This window comes from Gymnodraco acuticeps, unplaced genomic scaffold (genome assembly GCF_902827175.1).
Source record: "Gymnodraco acuticeps unplaced genomic scaffold, fGymAcu1.1, whole genome shotgun sequence".
NCBI lineage: Eukaryota > Metazoa > Chordata > Actinopteri > Perciformes > Bathydraconidae > Gymnodraco > Gymnodraco acuticeps.
The window spans coordinates 4,596,076-4,614,761 of NW_022990441.1; the positions used below are offsets into that span (position 1 = coordinate 4,596,076).

An 18,686-nucleotide genomic window follows, 5' to 3' on the forward strand; every position below is an offset into this window, starting at 1 on the left:
AGTGAGTGAGGGAGAGAAAGAGGGCGCACCGGTACCGGCGCTGTTGTTATTAGCATCTGGTGCGAGCTGCGCTAACGGATATAAGAAGAAGATGTTTCTACAACAAGGGTGGAGGAGAGCTCTCTCCTGTCAGACTGAGAGGCTCAGTGAGGTAGGACTCTGAGTGTTTAGATAGTTCACTTTAGTCTAAGTTATCTCAGTGGGTTTCAAACGGTTTGATCACAATTTATGTAGCCTAAACAAATATTTCCAAGGCACTCCTTTACGGTGCGTCCACACGGCAGCGTGAGTTGAAACTTGCCGGTGGGTGTGTCTGGCGTGCAACCAACAACCAATCACATTAATCTCCCGCCCTGGACATACAAGCACGCGGTTTGATTGGCTAGAGCTTGTACTGGCATATGATTTGATTGGCTGGAATTGGTTGGGGGGGGGGGGCTCATCTCACAATGTCGCTTGGGGCCCCAATTTGGCCCTGGGTGCGTTTAGCTAGCTATCCATCTCCTCTAGGGGAGAGACAGATAATTAGAGGTCTCACTCTCTTTAGAGTCATGACAGCGGCCCAGTGATGAAGCTGCTCCAGTGTAAGCGGGGCTAAACCCTGACGCTAGCACTTTGCCCTGCTAACCCAACACGCCTATGAAATTTTAATGAGAAAAATGTAAGCATGTGTGTGTATGATCGCCTGCAGTGTATGCTCACCTATGCATACGTGTGAGAATATCAGTCAATGAAGAAATGCTCAGCTTCTCTTTGATGGGTCAAGTGGTAGATTTGTCGCACCTGCCATTCTGCCATGTTTTCTAACCGAAGCTCTAAAGCGAGCTTCTAAGTGAATGAAGAGCTGACAGTATGACTGACTGAGCCACACACCGTTAACCCCTGCTGTGGACACCCATAAAAGCGCAGCTCTACACAGCTCCGCCGAGCTCACCTAAAGACGTGCCTGTGATCCCACAGTGATGAGAGGCTGCGTCGTCTTTGTGGGCCTGGGTACACATCAGATCACTGTGGCTGCTGCTGCCATGCTCCACTCTGCTCTGCCCCAGTGGACTAGGGGTGTGCCTTTACGCAAATCTGCACATACATGCATACGCTCAATCAACCTCACACATGCTGCTGCTGCGTGCTCACACACAGCCTGATATGCCTGCTCACATCAAAGAGAATAAACATTAATGGCAAATAGGTAATCTGCTCCTCTTGTCTGTTTTACATTTCAGGGCAAGATTGACTGCCTCTGGGGGACCTGGCCTTCTCTGATTGAGGGCAGGAAGAAAAAAAAAGGAGAAAGAGAGAACGAGGGGAGAGAAGGAGGAAGCAACGATTGATGGTAAACACATGATAGAGCATTATTCTTATTTCATGTATCTCTTTATTTTTTATTTATACATGGGAGATTGAAAAGGAGGTAATAATATCCCCTCCATGGAACCCACGACGGCCCCACTATGGTCCTAATCTTCTCCCCTGCAATATTCTGATGCAGAGGTTATTATTCTCATTTCTTCTGAATAATATTCCTCTCTTGGGCCTATATGTTCTCTTTACTGCTCGCTTTTGTCTCTCCCTTTCATTTTCATCCTTCAGGATCTTCTCCGCTCTCTCCCTCTCCTGCATTAACTCAACCTATTCTCTGCACACTTATCCATTCTCTTCTAACTTCTCGTCTCTCCAGTCGGTGCACTCGGCCTCTTCTCGCTCCTCTCTTTTTCATATTCTGAAGGTGGTGCCGGGTTGGCGTGGCTGGGGTGGGGGGCAGCACCTCATATCCTATCTGCGTATCAATCATGAGGTTCTGTCCACTCAATCCTGCGTTGATCCATCAGCCGACCTCTCAGCCAGCCTCATCCAGACACACACACACCGCTGACTAATGGCAGTCAGGTAACCTGTTCCCAACAACCCTCCTTTATTCCACAACCACAGTGAATACAGAATGTGCAGTAACCCACAACAGTGCTATACAGTACATGATTATAATACTAAAGTTACTCCCAGTTCTTTATTAAATACTGAAAATACTGACATGATTTGTGTAGGCATCAACTAGCAATCATTTTTATTTTTGAATTATTCTCTTCTCTCATAGATTAAGACTTTCATCAATAAAATGTAAAAGTCAAAAGTGACCTCTTGACCTCCGCCTAGCTTGAAATAATAGTCTAACCCAGAGATTCAGTTTAGTTAGACAAGAAAATCTCCCTTTTGAAAAGTAAAAAAGCAAGACATTATTTGTTATTGCCTATAAAGAAAAATAACTGAAAATATTAACCAATTATCACACTTGTACTGATTATTTGTTGTATTATTTGTCAATCAGCCATTCAATTAGTCTACTATTAATTTCAGCTCTAGTCCCATTTATTGCATTAAGCCACACAACCTCCACTGGCTAGTAGAAGGAAGCTAAAACAGGGAACACATGTGGCAGGTTTGGCAGACCAAATTGCAGCTGCCGTCACATAACTGCATATGTTCATCATCAATCCCATCATTTTGCACATCCCCACCTCCAACACCGCCTCCACCTCCTAACACCCCACCAGCCCATCCCACCTGCTCCTCGCTCACCGCTAAGCCGATTACAAAACGCAGCCCTCCTAATCACAGTACAGCGTTTGTAAACACCGATGTCATCGACTGTAGTTACTAAATCTCCCAAATCCCCCCCCCACCCTTCATCTCACACCACACCAGTAATGCCATTTCCCCCTGATGTTTTAATCACCAGTGCCTCCGTGAGTGACTGCCTCTGTACCACAGAGAGAAGAGAGACAATGTGTGAAAACTGTTTCCACCAATTCTCTCCGTAAATGGTTTCAGTTCAGCGCGGAAATGTGTTGCTTGTTCTGAAGCCACAAAATGTTCAGTGAGCATTAGGGTTGGAGAGTTGAAGTGTGGTGTCTTTTTATGGCGCCATTTACCACTCTAGTGTCAAAACGTCTCTGTTATTTCATCCATTCATGCCGACACCTCCGTTATGAAGATATTAAAACTATTTTTCCTTTGCGATTAAAATGATCTCTGCTCTCCCCCACAGCCATACACAAGTAAACAAAGGGCCTTGCTCGCGCATATATTATGACAGCCTTTTCTTCAATTGCGCGTCTGTGCATGTTTTTATGTATGTGTGACAATGTGTGTAGGTCCGTGTGTGTGAGGGATTTAAAAACAGCAGTTTACTGGTTCATTAGCACCAGATTAGCTATGCTAATGACATGGAGCACCACACACAGAGACGTTGCCTTTATGTTTCTGAAAGGGATACACGACTGACTATAAGTGTGTGTGTGTGTGTGTGTGTGTGTGTGTGTGGTGCCTGTGTGTGTGTGTGTGTGTGCTGTGTGTGTGTGTGTGTGTGTGTGTGTACACATTAGTCTTGCATGAATAAGTTAGTATAAACCGCTCCTCCAATAATAATCATAATTCAACAAAGTATGAATCGGGTAATGATGTTTTAAATGTATTAATGAGTGAAAGGAGAGCCGCTGCCAAAATACATTTGTGACGGATTGCACTGGTGTCTCTGCGAGTCTCTGTTTCAAAGTGCTCACACAATACTCACACAGTTAGACAGATAGTCAAGGCGAACTGAGAAACGAGAACATGCACACGCAATACCGTAATCCAGACCTAAAACACAACTTTCCATGTGGCTACATCTGATGACATGAGACATAAATACAAAACGATGTGGTTGTTTACACTGAAGTAAACTTCCAAAAGTCTTTGGACTGCATTTTTAATAAGAAAAGTCTGCAATGGCATTCCGCATACTGATTCGTAAATCAGGGATCACCAACTACATTTGTCCAAGGGCCAAAATTAATCCAAGAGACACTTTCGGGGGCCAGTGGAGCACGCTCCATGTACTGTCAACTCGCCGGAGTCTCGCAGCGGGGCAACTGCGGAGCGCATAAAGCAGACTCTTCACGCTAACGAAGGATCACTTGTTCTTCAGGGCAGGGAAGGCTACGCAGTACGCAGGCTACTGTCCCGCAGCTGCTGCCTTTCTGTTGGATTCCGGTACTGCACATTACTCACGAGACGTTGAGTGGGGGGCGAACGCATTAACCACTCCGCCAATGCCACAGTCACCCCCGCCGTGCGGGCCGGATGAGAATGTCTGGCGGGACGGATGTGGCCCGCGGGCCGCCAGTTGATGGTCACTGATGTAAATGATCGTTCATTACCGCTTCTCTTCAGTATTATACTTTGTCTTGAGTTTGAATAAAACATATTGTGTTCTATTTTGGATTTGTGTTTCTCTTTTTAAAACCATATATACTGTCTTTAGTATTTGTGTTTCTTATTTGCATTTCCTTAGTATCCCTGTCATGTTAAAGCATTTTGAATAACCTTGTTAAAACATGCTATACAAATATAATTGTGTGTGTGTGTGTGTGTGTGTGTGTGTGTGTGTGTGTCTGAGTGTGTGTCTGAGTGTGTGTCTGAGTGTGTGTCTGAGTGTGTGTGCATGTGTGTGCACGTGATGGTGTTACCTCCTGTCTCGGCTGCGGGACCTGTGAGAGTGGTGGCTCCTCCCTTTGTCTCTCTCTGCGCTGCGACTCCTCCTCTTGCGAGACGAACTGTGGGACGAGCTGCTGCTGGAACGTCTTCTTCTCCTGGAGCACACAGACCACAAACACACACATTCATTTCTAATATTGGGAATATCTTCATGACAAACATCAATCCGAAAGCAGACTTGTGGATAGTTAGTAATTTGGGGATTTGGGTAAATCAGCAAAAGTGAATTGTAATATGTTATATCTGTACTTGTTCTGAATGTCAAATTTGGTTCATGGAAGAAGAATCTTGTTATTAGTAATTACAATTTTTGATGGCTTCATTTTAGTGTAGGGCAGCAAAATATTTAGTTTTGTTTATGCCATCACAATGTCAACTTGCACACATTGCAAAAGACTGAAATATTGCACAATATTAGATTGCGAAGTGAAGTTTTATACAAATACATTTTTAACTAACTCCCAAAAAGAAATCCTATCATGCAATTTTTTTTTGTCGGTGCCCTTTGGGTTCAGTTTAAAAAAACAATGTTGAAAATAATTAACTTTAATGTTTAAAGTTCAACAAGCAGTTTTAGAAGTTTATCACAATAAAAAAAAAACATTATACCATATTTTCCTCATGTCGTGCAGACTTTTTGTATAGTTTGGTATCATTTACTCTCTCCACTGCTCCTAGTACTAGGATGGGTTAAATGAAGAAGTCAAATGTGTGATGTGCTGTGTTCATGTACGTCACAAATAAAGAGGCTTTCATTTGAATCCTCTTTCCGTTTGAATAAAACCAACCTACAGAACAAAAACACACCATTTGTTTTATTCTCTGTCTTTAAACACCAAAGTCTGAAGTTATTTCCCCTTCTGCAAAGGTCAATGTTGTATTCCTAATTCGTGTTGCTGTTCATTAAAGAGCAAATAGGTCCAAGTCCCTAAAAAACCTCACCTGCGCTGACGGCAACTTTTCATTAATGAACAAACACACTCATCTTCAGCCGTGAGCAGCAGAGCCATGCAGGCCGCCCTACAGTTGCTCCACAGGGGGCCAAAGGAGCTCCGCTGCTCTTTAATGTGGCTTCTGCAGTGTGTGTAGCGCCTATTTTCACCACTCACACCGCGTTCCTATTGATATCATGTAGCAGGAGGCATTTATGGGGAGAATGCAAATGCAGAAAACCCTCTCTTCTAATGCAGTTTGAGCAATATTCATTATTTAAAATCTCTTCTTTTCCTTCACCAAAGCCAAAAATACCAAAACCTTTTCAACACACACACGGTCCTATGGGAGCTCTGCAAGATAGAGCAGAAAAGGAGAGAAAGAAAAGCAATTCAAATAACACAGAGGCTGAACTATCAAACAAGATTTGTACCACTTAGAGCAGCGCAGGAAAGATCCATTAGTATTCCAAAGGCTGTATCCCATGAGCGCGGCCCTATGAAATAACTTCCTCAGCCCTCGTACAACCACTTCACAGTTCACACATTACACAGAAGAAACACACAGTGGTGAGCGGAGGGTTTTTGGAAGGTGCCGTTAGCTCACACGTTTACACAGAAGCCTGCGCGAATGTAACCTAATAAAAACCTAATGGCTCAAACACATGGGAGTGCGAAACACTGGTTAACAACACAGAGATATTTTCACATTATAAAACACCTAGCAAGTTGGGTTTCATTTCTCTTTTTAACTCACACACTCTATTCCTGTCTCGCTCCCACTTAGTATCTCACACACACTTAGCTGTGGACACAGTTACTCTCGTTGCACATACATAATAATAATACATTACATTTATAAAGCGCTTTTCCTGGTGCTCAAAGCGCTTACAAGCAAGTAAAACAAAATAACAACAAAAGTAAAAATAAAACATGTTCATTATGTTGTCACGATGTCACCAGCCAATAGCATAAGCACTCTTCTGTGAGGCCTCTTCAAACCGCCTGTATAGGCTTGAAAACGCCACAGAGTGTGTGTCCTCTTTCATATGAGCCTATTTAAGGAACTAGTTTCACACAGATGCACACACAAGGTCTTTGTTAATTGATCAAAACACATGGCTAATAGATGAGGGACTGTGGTCCCAGGGTTTACACTGCCCACTCAACCCCATCCCGTACAGACAAGCAATGACTTCCAATCAGCGGTAATGGACCTTGACCAAGCCTCATAAATAATTACCATCAACTGGCCTTGTCTGAGCAGCCACACAGCCAGTGGCAGCTGGGATGGATGGAGGAGGCCAGGTCCAGCCACTTGTTAAGATGTCTTTGTTTACTGAGCCTCCCTATTCCTATGCAACTGCTAAATAGCAAGGTGTAGTATTTTAGAAACATGGAGAGGAGAGCTTATAAAACAGGTATGAACGAGTAACCTTCATATATATATTATATTATGTGTTTAGACCATGGTTTAGACACAAAGCAAGGGGCCTTGACTTGACTGTTTTTCATGAATCCTTACAGAGACATCCTTAAGAAAGGACCAAACCCAACCATACCAGACAGCATCTACTTTTCAATACAACATCCATCTGAATGAAAGGGTTCTCATGCTAAACATACAAATGTTTCTGGAAGTTTTCTCTGTGATCTCTGCGTTTTAACTGAAGTCGTTGCATGTTGAGGAACATTACTTTTGTTATAAAGTCCAAACTAACGATTATAAGTCATCAGGGCTCCTCTCCCTTTACCCACATGGGTTTACCATAGTGATGCACCAATGTGTTTTTGAAGCCATAAGAAAAAACACCCATTGTGTTCTCATTTAAAAACAGTCACAAAAATGTCACTTCAACAAAAGGGCTTTTTCATCAGACTTTGACATTTCAAAGCTGAATAAAGCTTGGTGTGAATGATAAAATAAAACATGGCTGAATTTCAGTAAGCTGATTCCATTTCAGGGTCCTAGTAATGGGCATACTGTCACAGTCAGTTGACTGAGGTACCTAACAAGAACTGAGCTATCGTTGGTGTTATCAGTAACACCAGTGCTTTGTGTAAAAGGCATATCAGACAATTATTAGCCTACATCTATCAGACATATCCTGATATGTTTAAAACTGTTAGCACATAGAGAGGCCAACTGTGTAGATGCTTTTATAAAATGACATCAGACTCCTGAACTTTAACTATGTCAAACGGTGTTGCTTCGAACAACCCCTCTAATGATTTGTGAAACAAGTCACAGGAAATAGAGTAAGACAACCTAAGAAGACATAAAATGCTCAAACAGTATTTTCAATTTGTTGGCTCACTTCTGCAGCCACAGAGAAGAACAGCCATTGAAGTCAGGAGAAACTCAGGAGGTGTCAAAGCAGGACTAGAGTTGGTCAGTTTGTCCTGCTCAACGACACTTAGGCAGGACAGTCACATACTCAGTCTTTAGCCCTTCTACCTTTTAATATAAAGTCCAAGCATGTATATATGTACTCTCACCTCCTGTCTTTGTCCTTATCTCTTGAACGAGAACGATTCAGACGAGTGGACTTTCGTCTCCGGCTGCTGACCACCTTGCTGTTGGAGGATGAAGACGAAGAGGAAGAGGAGGATGACCGTCGACGCTGTTTCTTCTTCTTCCTGCTCCGACTGTCATCCTCACTATCAGACGAGCGCCGACCCATGCTGGCTGTCTGTCAGCTGGCTTAACACAGACATTAGTGTTACTAACCGAGGAGCTAGCTCTTATCATTTAGCAACACTTTGATACAAAACACTCGTGAACCCACTTAACACTGTAACACAGATTGTAATGCATTCCTCTACATTACTTGTACAACACTTTGTATTAATGTATTTTTTTTAACGTTTTATTAATGTTATGTAACCACAAAGATGTAGTAAGGGGTGTACTGTAGCTATACAACAACAACAACAACAACAACAATAACAACAACAACAACACAGCTAGGCTTATCAACAACGCGGAAGGAAGTTATGCATTATAAGTCCCTGTTAGGGCTCGAACAACACAGCTGTCGTACATGCAGAACATATGAAAAAAATATGGATTAAACATCTGTTTTATGTGGAGGTTAGCTAGCAGGCTAACTGTGCTACCTCTAATAAATGCGTGTTCTTGTTTTGACTGAAGCCTTCGAGCCGCTTAGCATTTACCGTTTCTCACAGTGAAGTCAGTAAATGCTACACAAAGGACAAAAGTGTATTAAAATAAAGAAGAAGTTACCCTGCAGTGAAAATCCCGCTCCTCACCTTTAAATCGTTGTGAAGCTCCACAACTCTGCCATGCACTGCTCAGGAGACTCTACTCGTGAAACCGGAAAGCATCGATCGAGTCCAGGCAGACAAATCTTACACAGAGCAATCGATCGAGGTACTGCGCTCATCTGTTATCATTATCATGGGTTCGAATTAGGTGTGTATGATTTGCCCCAAACGATATATTCAGCCTTAAATCATAGTGCAGCTTTGTTGTTGTTGTTGATGCCTTAAGTAGCATTAGCTAATAAATTGACTTTAATTTGCGATAAGGGTGCGTATTGATGTAAGCAATCCTGCAAAGCTTTCCTTTATTGCATGTGATGCAGGCTATTTTAAGGAAATTATTGAAAATATGGGCTGATGCTTATCTCAGAGTCACTTTTGTTACTCTTTCTTTGATCAAGTATGAGTCCAATTAATGGATCAGCAACATATTTTCTTCAATTATTTATTAATTGTTATGTTGTAGGCTACATAGGAGTCTGGTTCCATTAAAATGGTTAAAAAAAAGAATAGGGCTATAAAGAGGGCTTATTTATGGGAGGTAGGCTATATCAACAGCCAGCGCTACACATGTTCCGTTTTGATCCGATTATATCCACGCGCATTTCACAGATTATAACATAAGAAAATACATGTAAATTTGAGGTCCATTAACAGGAATTTGCATTCGGTCATCATCTCAGATAATAAAGTTTAACGCCAGCATGTACACAGAGGGATGACAGAGCATCCAACCAATTTTCAGCAAAGTTTAATAATTAATAATTTGTATCAATTCAAATACACATAAAGGCACTTAAGTTAAAACGATCACTGTTTCACTCAGAACATGAATGAATGAATTAATCTATATATTATTATGCTTTTGGTCGACCAAAAGCATAATAATATATGGCTGATAGATAGCCTACAAGTCAAAGGGGTTTAGATGCTTATCTGCGATCATGGAATCCATCGGGCTTTCAGATTCAGCAGAAGTATTAGTAGCCTAATTAATGCCTTAGGTCCAAGATGAAACATTGTTAATATTTAATTAGGGGAATTGTTAGAGCACTCGCCTGGAAAGGTGGGGCTTTATATGATCAATAAACACTCTTAATTTTGCATCAAATTCATCCGGACGTTTTCAAAATCCTGTCATATCCTATTTCTTGTATGCCTATTTCCTCTTCTCCTCACTTAATTGGTCTCTCTCCGCAGCGTTCACTTTTCTTCACCGCAAGTCAACCAACCATTGTTTAGGTCTATTTATTTTTGCAAATATAGGCAATCATTTCAGCGAGAAATAGCGAGTGGAAAACGATAATTAGTGAGCCCAATGGCAACGTATCGCGAGAGGCATTATAATTAAACGTTTAGCTGCTATTTAACATCCTAATGGCTTAAAAAGTCCACTGAGAATGAATGTTAGGCGATATACTCTCACTAATGATGACAATTTAAAATACATAATTGCTGATTAGAAACTAAAAGCAACGCTGCACATTAAAGGATTTGTGTCACAGGTCCCCAAACGTTCATGTTGTAATCGTACATTTGAATAGGCTACCTTATATTGACATGCATGCAAAAACATTAATACAATATTTCATAATAATAATGATAATAATATATAATAATTGTTTTTCTCATGCAGGGAAATTCTGTTCAATCAAAAGTGACAAAGTGCATTAATATCAACAAGTCCAAAATGGATAAATGTACCAGGCCTAAAGCCAACTGCAACTGCGTTCAGGCCAACTATGTTCACTTGAGCTTCCTCTAAAGCTCCTTGTATTGAGTCGCCGTTGCTGCTCCTCTCGGCATCTCAGCTGTTATGCTTTTTTTCTTTATCTCTTTTCTCTCCGTGTCACCGTTGTGACTTATTTTTCCCCCAGATCACAGAGATATACTGAGGAAGGACTCCTCATCCATGTGCTTCCCTCTCCCTCCCTCTCTCTCCTCTCTCTCTCTCTCTCTCTCTCTCTCTCTCTCTCTCTCTTGTCATTTTCAGATTGTTTTAAGCCACACCCATGCAGAGAGAGAGAGAGAGAGAGAGAGAGAGAGAGAGGGGGGGGGGAGAGAAAGAGAGAGAGGGGAGAGAGAGAGATCCATGACCATCTCCCGGGTGTTTAAAAACTAACTCAGGACAATAGCAGCGAATGAGCGCTTAATTAAATTAATTAGTCCTTCTTGTCAATCTCGGATTAATGGCCAATAGCGGCGGTGCTGCTTAATGTTTTTTTTTAAACTCATCTGCTCTCTCTCTCTCTCTCTCTCTCTCTCTCTCCCATATCAGTGGAGGGGAAGGGGGGGCTCATCCCGGCATCCTGAGGGGAGGTAATTTGCACGGATCAAGGGGGCAAGGCGCCGCAAAGTATAAATACTGTGACTTCAATAGAGGATCATCAGCAGGTTCCCAACTCCGCTACCAAAGGAGGGAGGAATTGGCAGAGAAGATATATTCTTTATACATTTTTTACCTTCTTCCAGAGTTGGCAGCATAATTTCGTAGGCTATCATTTCCAAGGGGTCGACTTTAAAACGAGCCACACCATTGATGTCTTAAGCTGTCGTGGAGCAAAGGGAGAGAGTGTGTGAGTGTGTGGAGATTCTTTTTTTTAAAGAGGAGTGAAGGCAGTGATGGAAGAGCTCACCGCTTTCGTGTCTAAGTCTTTCGATCAGAAAGTGAAGGAGAAGAAGGAAGTGATAACCTACAGGGAGGTGTTGGAGACCGGCTCGACGCGAGCAGGCAGCAGGGAGTCTTTAACCGCGGAGCCGGGGAGCCGGGAGGAGGCTGCAGCCGTCACCCGGAACGGTGCGCTCTCGCCGGGCAGGGAAACGGACATGCTCAGCCCGGAGAGAATCAGGGACGCCGGGAGCCCCAAACTCATAGACGGTATGACTGCATGGAGTACTGTAGTCTACAATCGTTATCTATGGGATGGTTCGAGGACTTAAAAGACTTAGGCAGGAATATTCTGGTCAAGAGAGAATAATCAGTGATCAGAACTACGTTTTTGTTTGAGAAATACATTTAAAATATCTTTATTTTAGGTCGTTATATGATCCAATCAGATGCTACAGATTTGAGAAATCAAGCATTTGATTCAAGTTGCAGAATGTAAGAAGAAAATCCTTAACTGGTGCTTTCTGAAAGTATCATTTGTGTTTATTTAGTTGTTTGCTAATGCAACATTATTGCTCATTCATATATTCAGTCTGAATAAGATGCTTGCAGCTTCATAATGTTTTCCTGTTGCAGTTTCAAAAAGTTTTTATTTATTTTAAAAGGCCTATTCCCAGATAAACAACAAGGCCTGAAATGCTAAACTAATGCTGAAATATAATAGCACATTACTTCAACCCAATGTGCTTATTTTTTCACAAGTTTATGAACACAGGTGCATTATAGTCCTGGATGTTTATACCCGCAGTTTAGCCTTAAAGGTAGAAGAAAAAACCATAAAGGTTATATTAATTCGTCACATAAATGGATGTTTCTGCTATCTCATATCTTCAGATATAGCAATGTTTCCAATAAAAGAGGAGCATCAGACACCTGACATACACCGCTGCAAATGAAAAGTGGCCAAAGTCTTGTCATCTCTGCCCTGTTGTCTGTTTTCAGATAAGAAAGCACATAATGTGCAATAGTAAAGGAATTGAATACACAATTGATGATCTCATATTAAACATTTTAAATCAACAGTATTGCAACACATTGTTTGTGCGTTGTCAATATGTTTATGTTTGCAAAGCCAAAATAAAAGCAAAGAGAAAATGTAAGGATTAATAAAAAGAAATACAATAGATACATATTTAATTAAATATAAGGATCTGCTTTTGTTGATATTTTTTCCAAACCAACCAATTTCAAATGAATTTATATTTGTACTACACTTTAAGAAAAATTAGGCAGCTGTGTGTTATGAAACCTGGACAGTGTGACAACACAGAGGACATGATATTTTAGAGTTGAGTGGCTTGTAAAAATGACATCTGTTCGTCATGGGCAGCGTGGTTAAAAGCGGAACTGCGACAAGCATGTATCAGACATCCAAGTGGGCACAGCGTTGCATATTTATAAGCAATTAATAATTAAAGAGCTTTATGTAGCTCTACAAAACATCCGAGGTCTGATATAGCTCTGTGATATTTGAGGGCTGGGAGGGCATGTCTTTCTTTCTTTCTTCTTTCTTATCATCTAGGTTTTTATTACGATTGGGGTAGGTCGATATTCACTTGTGCAGTTCACCTTATTTCAGTTCGCCTCTTTAATCTGGGGTAGGGTTTACACACACGTCAGTCTGGCTAATTTTCACTCCATAAAAGAGCTTATCCGGTTGAGTAATTATACGAGAATACACCTTAATTTTCCAGATTAAAAACATATGAAACAAATGTGTGAAAATGGAGGCCAATGGTGCCCACACATTGAGGTCACATAGCAAATCCGTGATGATGATGTCTCCCTCTCTTCTCGTCTGCAACCACACAGGCAACACGGACGTGAAAGAAAGGAAAGAGGACTCGAAGCCTTTAGATGACGAGGCACAGACTAAAATCAAACAGAGGAGAAGTCGGACTAACTTCACATTAGAGCAGCTCAACGAGCTGGAGCGGCTCTTCGACGAGACCCACTACCCGGACGCCTTCATGCGGGAGGAGCTGAGCCAGCGACTGGGACTGTCGGAGGCCCGAGTACAGGTAAGGGTCCTTTTAATTCAATAGTGAAAGTGATGTTGAGGCACTAACTGCCACGTATGAGGGTCCTTTAAATATGAGTGAATTAAAAAAAACGAGGAAAATTACATATTCATTCTTATCATTAATAACATGTTCATCACCAGCAGTGTGCGTGTTTGTGTCAAATACAAATCGACCATCATGCTCAAACTAAAATATTTAAAGGAAAACACATATTATATAGGTCTAATAATAATGAAAATAATGATAAGAAGAATACTAAATATAATAATAGATCAACAATCAGACATGCACATAATATGTTTCCCTTAATATTTCCTTTTTCAACAGGGATTTTAAAAAATATTCAATAATCTTTTTGTTATAAGCTTGATATCACGCAATAACAGAATTGACATGAAAACATTTTTGTTTTAATTATGTTTTAAATGTAGAACATACATATCACAGACCTATTAAAAGCAGTATGAATTTGTAAAAAACAAACATATTTGTTTTAATAATTGAATTTAAAGATTTTAAAGAGAGAATAAACACATCATTTGTTACTCTGTTTCTATTGATTTTTTTTAATGTGCTTATTGTCTCAATTAGGCACGAGAGTCGTTTTAATCTTTATTGTCCAAATCCAGCGAGACAAATAAGACGACAAATATTTGCCTTCAGTTTTAGGGTGTATGTTACCAAGGCCCTGTTTTTGTCAGCGATGCTGTCGTTTTTCATGGGGACAGACCATCTGCGCAGAAACCCAGTAAGGCTTCAGCCTGTCAGGGAGGGGGGCTCAGACATGCCTTGTGTAACAGGAGCAGGGGGACAATGAACATATAGATACTCCTTTCGTCTGATTTATCAAAACCCTATATCTTATTCCAGAATCTTATTATCCCATATGCTCCGGCTCAGGGGAAGACTGAGCGTTTGTCTCCATACTGAATATGTTGGTCGTAAAGGACAAAATAAATCATAAAACGGGCTCAAAAGACCCCGATCCCAAACTCACCCGCACCCCCCCAAAAAAGTTAAAGCCAGCTTTTTGCAGTGCTCTCCCGGCCTGAACTGGAATCTCACCAATAAGGCGTATTGTATCGCGAACAAGGAGCACAGCTCGGGGATTTGCATAAATTATGTATTATTTCTACCCAAATCAAGACTAGCTCTCTCCCTCTTTCTCTCGGTTGGAGTATTATTAGCCTATATCGTTTTACCAGTTGCATTCAGAGACCACACTTTTATTTTTACATTTTTACAAAAACATCTGCCTCAATCAATAACAACAGAGCATTTGCTTTAATCGTCGCGATAAATTCTAGCTGAAATGTGCACAAAAGGACTTCCGAGTGACATATATTGTGGTCAATAAATGAAGCCTGCATGCTGACAGCCAAATCAATATGATATTTCAATCATGCTTTCACTGTATGGACCTAATGTAAGGGAGATTGGTGATCGACATGGTGTATTGTGGTCTAATTGAGCCCGAGTTTTGTTCACATTCAAAGCAGACTATCATAGCAATAAAGCGTTTAATGTGTTCCAAGGCTTTTCTCTGAAATTGACGAATGTCGATTTCGACAGAAGGAAGCAGGGAAGAGATCTTTGAAGCGTTTTTCTTGTGCAAGTGTATGGCGGTGATTAGACAAAACTGCGAGGCATTTAAGCGTTTCTCTGACATGGATTTTCTGCAGATAAGGGTAATTATTTTCAGCGGTCAATTAATGAGAGGGAGATGGAAAGAGAAAGAGGGAGATGCTCTCAGATCGCCTTGCTCTGATGTCCAAAACCGTAATAGCATTGCTGCTATCCGATATCTGAGAGTCCATTCAACTCTTCGGGGACACTAATCTATAGAAAGATGAAACCACCGCTGACAAGGTTATTTATTATAGTCCAATAGACCTGCACATTTCCAACAAGGGTGTTTTTATTCTCCTAATAAGGTTTTGCTGTCCCTCTTTTCGTAGATTTAGTTTCCATGTTCTGCTCCAATCCTCCTTTCTCTCCCTTGCTGTGGACTAAATGTAATAATTCAAATCTGGGGTTAAGCAGTGCCATTAATATTTCAGTGGTCCTCGGGGATATTGTTTTTCTGCGGTTGTTGTCACTTTGAGAGGAATTACACATGCCTCACAAGCAGCTGCCAATCAGTAGGTCTCTAATTAATTTCTGTCCCTGCAGGTTTGGTTCCAGAATAGAAGAGCCAAATGCAGAAAGCAGGAGAACCAGTTACATAAAGGTAGGCTTTTACCCTGCATACTCCCACAAAACACAACACTGTATTTATATTATATTATATGTCAAATACACATTCAGATGCATGCATTTTTAATCTTTACGCACAGTTACTATTTGGGACATGGTTTTAATGTTCGGCTAATTAAGCCCTCAAAAGCGATGTGATTTATTTAGTGCCTGTTTATATTGGACGTTATTGCAGTTATTTCGAGTACTAATTGTTATTGAGTTGTACAGTTTTACTTCTTTGTGGTTTTTGCATATTATCATCACAATTAAGCTATCATCTGTGCTTTTGCAGGAGTCCTGATTGGAGCAGCGAATCAGTTTGAAGCTTGTCGTGTAGCGCCATATGTCAACGTGGGGGCTTTACGGATGCCATTCCAACAGGCAAGTTACTTTGAAGCGTATAGTCTTAAAACAAGACCAATCCCCGGACTGCTGTCTTGGCACAAGCTCTGCCCAAGTGCTATGCAGAGACTCCAGTTCCAATGTAGGGGGTAACTAAACTCTTAAAACCACACTGACAAAAACTCTGTGCCAACACAGCGTAGCCTGTACAACCTTAATTGGAAAATGGTCTCTATTGTTTTATGGCTAATTTTGTATGGCTATTTTCCTAGCAAGCACACATATTAGTAGACTTACCACTTCAGAGAGAGCCACCAAGGCAAAGCGTTTCTTAATTTCTTTTTGCACCTCGTACAAAACTAGGCTTGCTTAATTTATATATCTTGAAACTACTGTGCATCATTCTCTGTGTGTGTGTTTGTGTGTATATATGCGTGTTTGTGTGTGTGGACAGAATAGAACAATTATGTACATTATTTAAATTATATAACATTTTAGTGTAGTCATTCCTCACTTTCAAGATTTTAACATGTATTGGGTTAAAACCTGCATTAAATACCAATAATTGTTGTCAGTAACTTAGTTAAGTGTTATGAAAAATGGTATGATATAATTGAAAACTAAATATATTCTTGTTAAAGCACAGCACTGCACCATCATGGTATTATCAGAAGCTTCTTTCAGGGGGGTCCAACCTCAGTGTTACAGGGGCACTGGCCCCTGATGGCCCCCCCTTAGAACCGCCCATGGTAGATGCATCAAATCAACAACAATGACACTATAGTGAAATGAACTCTCTCACACAACACTGCAACGTTAACGCATGTTCTCCCCCTTCTCTCCCCCGTGCGTCTCGTCCCGTAGGATAGTCATTGCAACATGCCGCCCTTCTCCTTTCAGGTGCAGGCGCAACTGCAGCTGGACAGCGCCGTGGCCCACGCGCAGCACCACCTGCACTCTCACCTGGCAGCGCACGCGCCCTACATGATGTTCCCCGCGCCGCCGTTCGGGTTGCCCCTGGCGACGCTCGCGGCCGAGTCTGCCTCCGCAGCCTCCGTGGTGGCCGCCGCTGCCGCCGCCAAAAACACGAGCAAGAACTCCAGCATCGCAGACTTGAGACTGAAGGCCAAGAAGCACACGGCCGCGATGGGACTGTGACGCCAGGGACAATGGTGGACACCGTCTCTCTACGCGCCATCTGCCACGTCCTCGCCATTTAGAGAAACTGAACGCTTACTAAGTGAAAAAATCCTCCAAGAACAAAGTGAGAAAAAATTATCCAAGGAAGATATTTATGTTTTGTTTTCAAATGAAGGACGACGAGTGTAACTATAAAAACATATAGGCTATTTATGAGACAAAGAAAGACAATTCAAAAAGAGACTGTGACGTGATAGCCTACACAGAGTGATTATTGGAGGCCATAGGCTTACAAGTGGATGGATAGCCAAATACGCAGGGCCCTTCGCCGAGGAGAGCGGCGGGACATCCCGAGGAGCAGGAATGCAGCTGGGACGGTCGGATACTTTGTCAAACAAGGCGAACCATTCTGCCAGTTGTTCCGTTACTTTTAATATTAGACTATATTATCATTGTTACGATTTCATTTTGAACTTAGAGGCTGGCCTCGTTGTAAAACACTTTCTCTGGACAGAGCGGGGGATCTTTGACAAAACAGAGACAAAAAAAGACAATATTCCAAGTGTTTCTTCCTCTTCTGTTTGTTGTCCAAAATGCCCAAGCAGTGTTTGCATGAGTTTGTCTTCACGGATGACGTGATGTGAGCCATCTCTCGCCTCGGTCTCTCTCCTTTGCTCGCTGAGGAAGGGCAAACTCTCACTTGAATGTTTGGCCTATTTTTGACCTTGTTTGGACCTCCTCTGATAAGGTGACAATAGGAGACACAAACTGAAATGTGAGATTATAATATATGTATAGGCTATGCTGAACTTTTTGTCAGGATAGCCCGATAGTGTCCATAAGGTGGTAATGTGTCGCCTTTAAAAGGAGCATTATGTCATCTTATAACACAGAGAAACACACGACAAATGACAGTACCGGTACGGGCACGTGTAAAATATGTTTATACACAAGAAACATGCATTATTTTTATTTAGTGGCTTTGAATGCCTTGTTGGGAATTTGTTCATTTTGTATTTTACTTTATTTCCGTGTATTAAAAAACTATGTGCTTTCTGTATGTAATGTTGATGTTTTTATAACAGTGAAAGTGAACTTACCTGAGGCACGGGTTTCTTAAAAAATAATACTCATGAAATTGTTTTACTTTTTCCATCACATGTGAAACGTGAATCCACCTAAACACAGTGTTTTTCGTTCGTATAATAAATTAACTAAAGTTTCTTTAATGAGTTGACATTATTTGTACATTCTTAATTGGCCTCTAAATTATTGTTATTGTTATTATTATTGCTGCCGGTAAACCTTTGAGGGCAATATCTTTTTAATAATTCATGCCTGTAGGTCTTTTGATAACGTCACAGTTGTGACAGGCCCGTTTAGTCAGGAACATGGCTGTCTGTTGCATGCTCTCCTGCCAAACCGATGCATTATTCATACATTGGTTATGGAGCGTTTGGAGAGGAGGGCTGATAATTTCCAGTACAAGCTAGAAAAACTGCATAAAGGATCAAGAGAAAGGGG

The 18,686-nt window shown here is 41.3% G+C and overlaps 2 protein-coding genes across 5 annotated transcripts in view; one reads left to right on the forward strand and one right to left on the reverse strand.

Annotated features, from left to right (window-relative positions):
• The window catches only part of rsrc1 (arginine/serine-rich coiled-coil 1), a 114,693-nt gene extending 105,857 nt beyond the window's left edge, over nt 1-8,836 (reverse strand). The window contains exons 1-3 of one of the 4 annotated variants that reach the window (XM_034225481.1): nt 8,739-8,836; nt 7,965-8,169; nt 4,506-4,628 (exon numbers count right to left, since the gene is read on the reverse strand). In XM_034225481.1, the coding sequence (XP_034081372.1) occupies nt 4,506-4,628; nt 7,965-8,149 (308 nt within the window). In that variant the 5' untranslated portion in view covers nt 8,150-8,169; nt 8,739-8,836. Of the gene's footprint in view, nt 1-4,505; nt 4,629-7,964; nt 8,170-8,712 lie in introns of all 4 variants that reach the window. The other 3 variants (XM_034225484.1, XM_034225482.1, XM_034225483.1) reach the window with 3 other exon arrangements.
• A 2,331-nt stretch (nt 8,837-11,167) lies between these two features.
• On the forward strand, nt 11,168-18,391 carry shox2 (short stature homeobox 2). The gene is made up of 5 exons (XM_034225611.1): nt 11,168-11,628; nt 13,231-13,439; nt 15,615-15,672; nt 15,973-16,061; nt 16,887-18,391. The coding sequence occupies exons 1-5, from the start codon at nt 11,373-11,375 to the stop codon at nt 17,178-17,180; spliced, it is 906 nt and encodes a 301-aa protein (XP_034081502.1). The 5' UTR covers nt 11,168-11,372; the 3' UTR covers nt 17,181-18,391.
• Nucleotides 18,392-18,686: the final 295 nt, after the last annotated feature.

Excerpts from the sequence above, each read along its gene's own strand:
- shox2 (XM_034225611.1), top strand. The coding sequence starts at position 11,373 with ATGGAAGAGCTCACCGCTTTCGTGTCTAAGTCTTTCGATCAGAAAGTG. Across the intron at positions 15,673-15,972 it reads GGAGAACCAGTTACATAAAG|GAGTCCTGATTGGAGCAGCG; the intron begins GTAGGCTTTTAC and ends GTGCTTTTGCAG. Across the intron at positions 16,062-16,886 it reads TACGGATGCCATTCCAACAG|GATAGTCATTGCAACATGCC; the intron begins GCAAGTTACTTT and ends CTCGTCCCGTAG.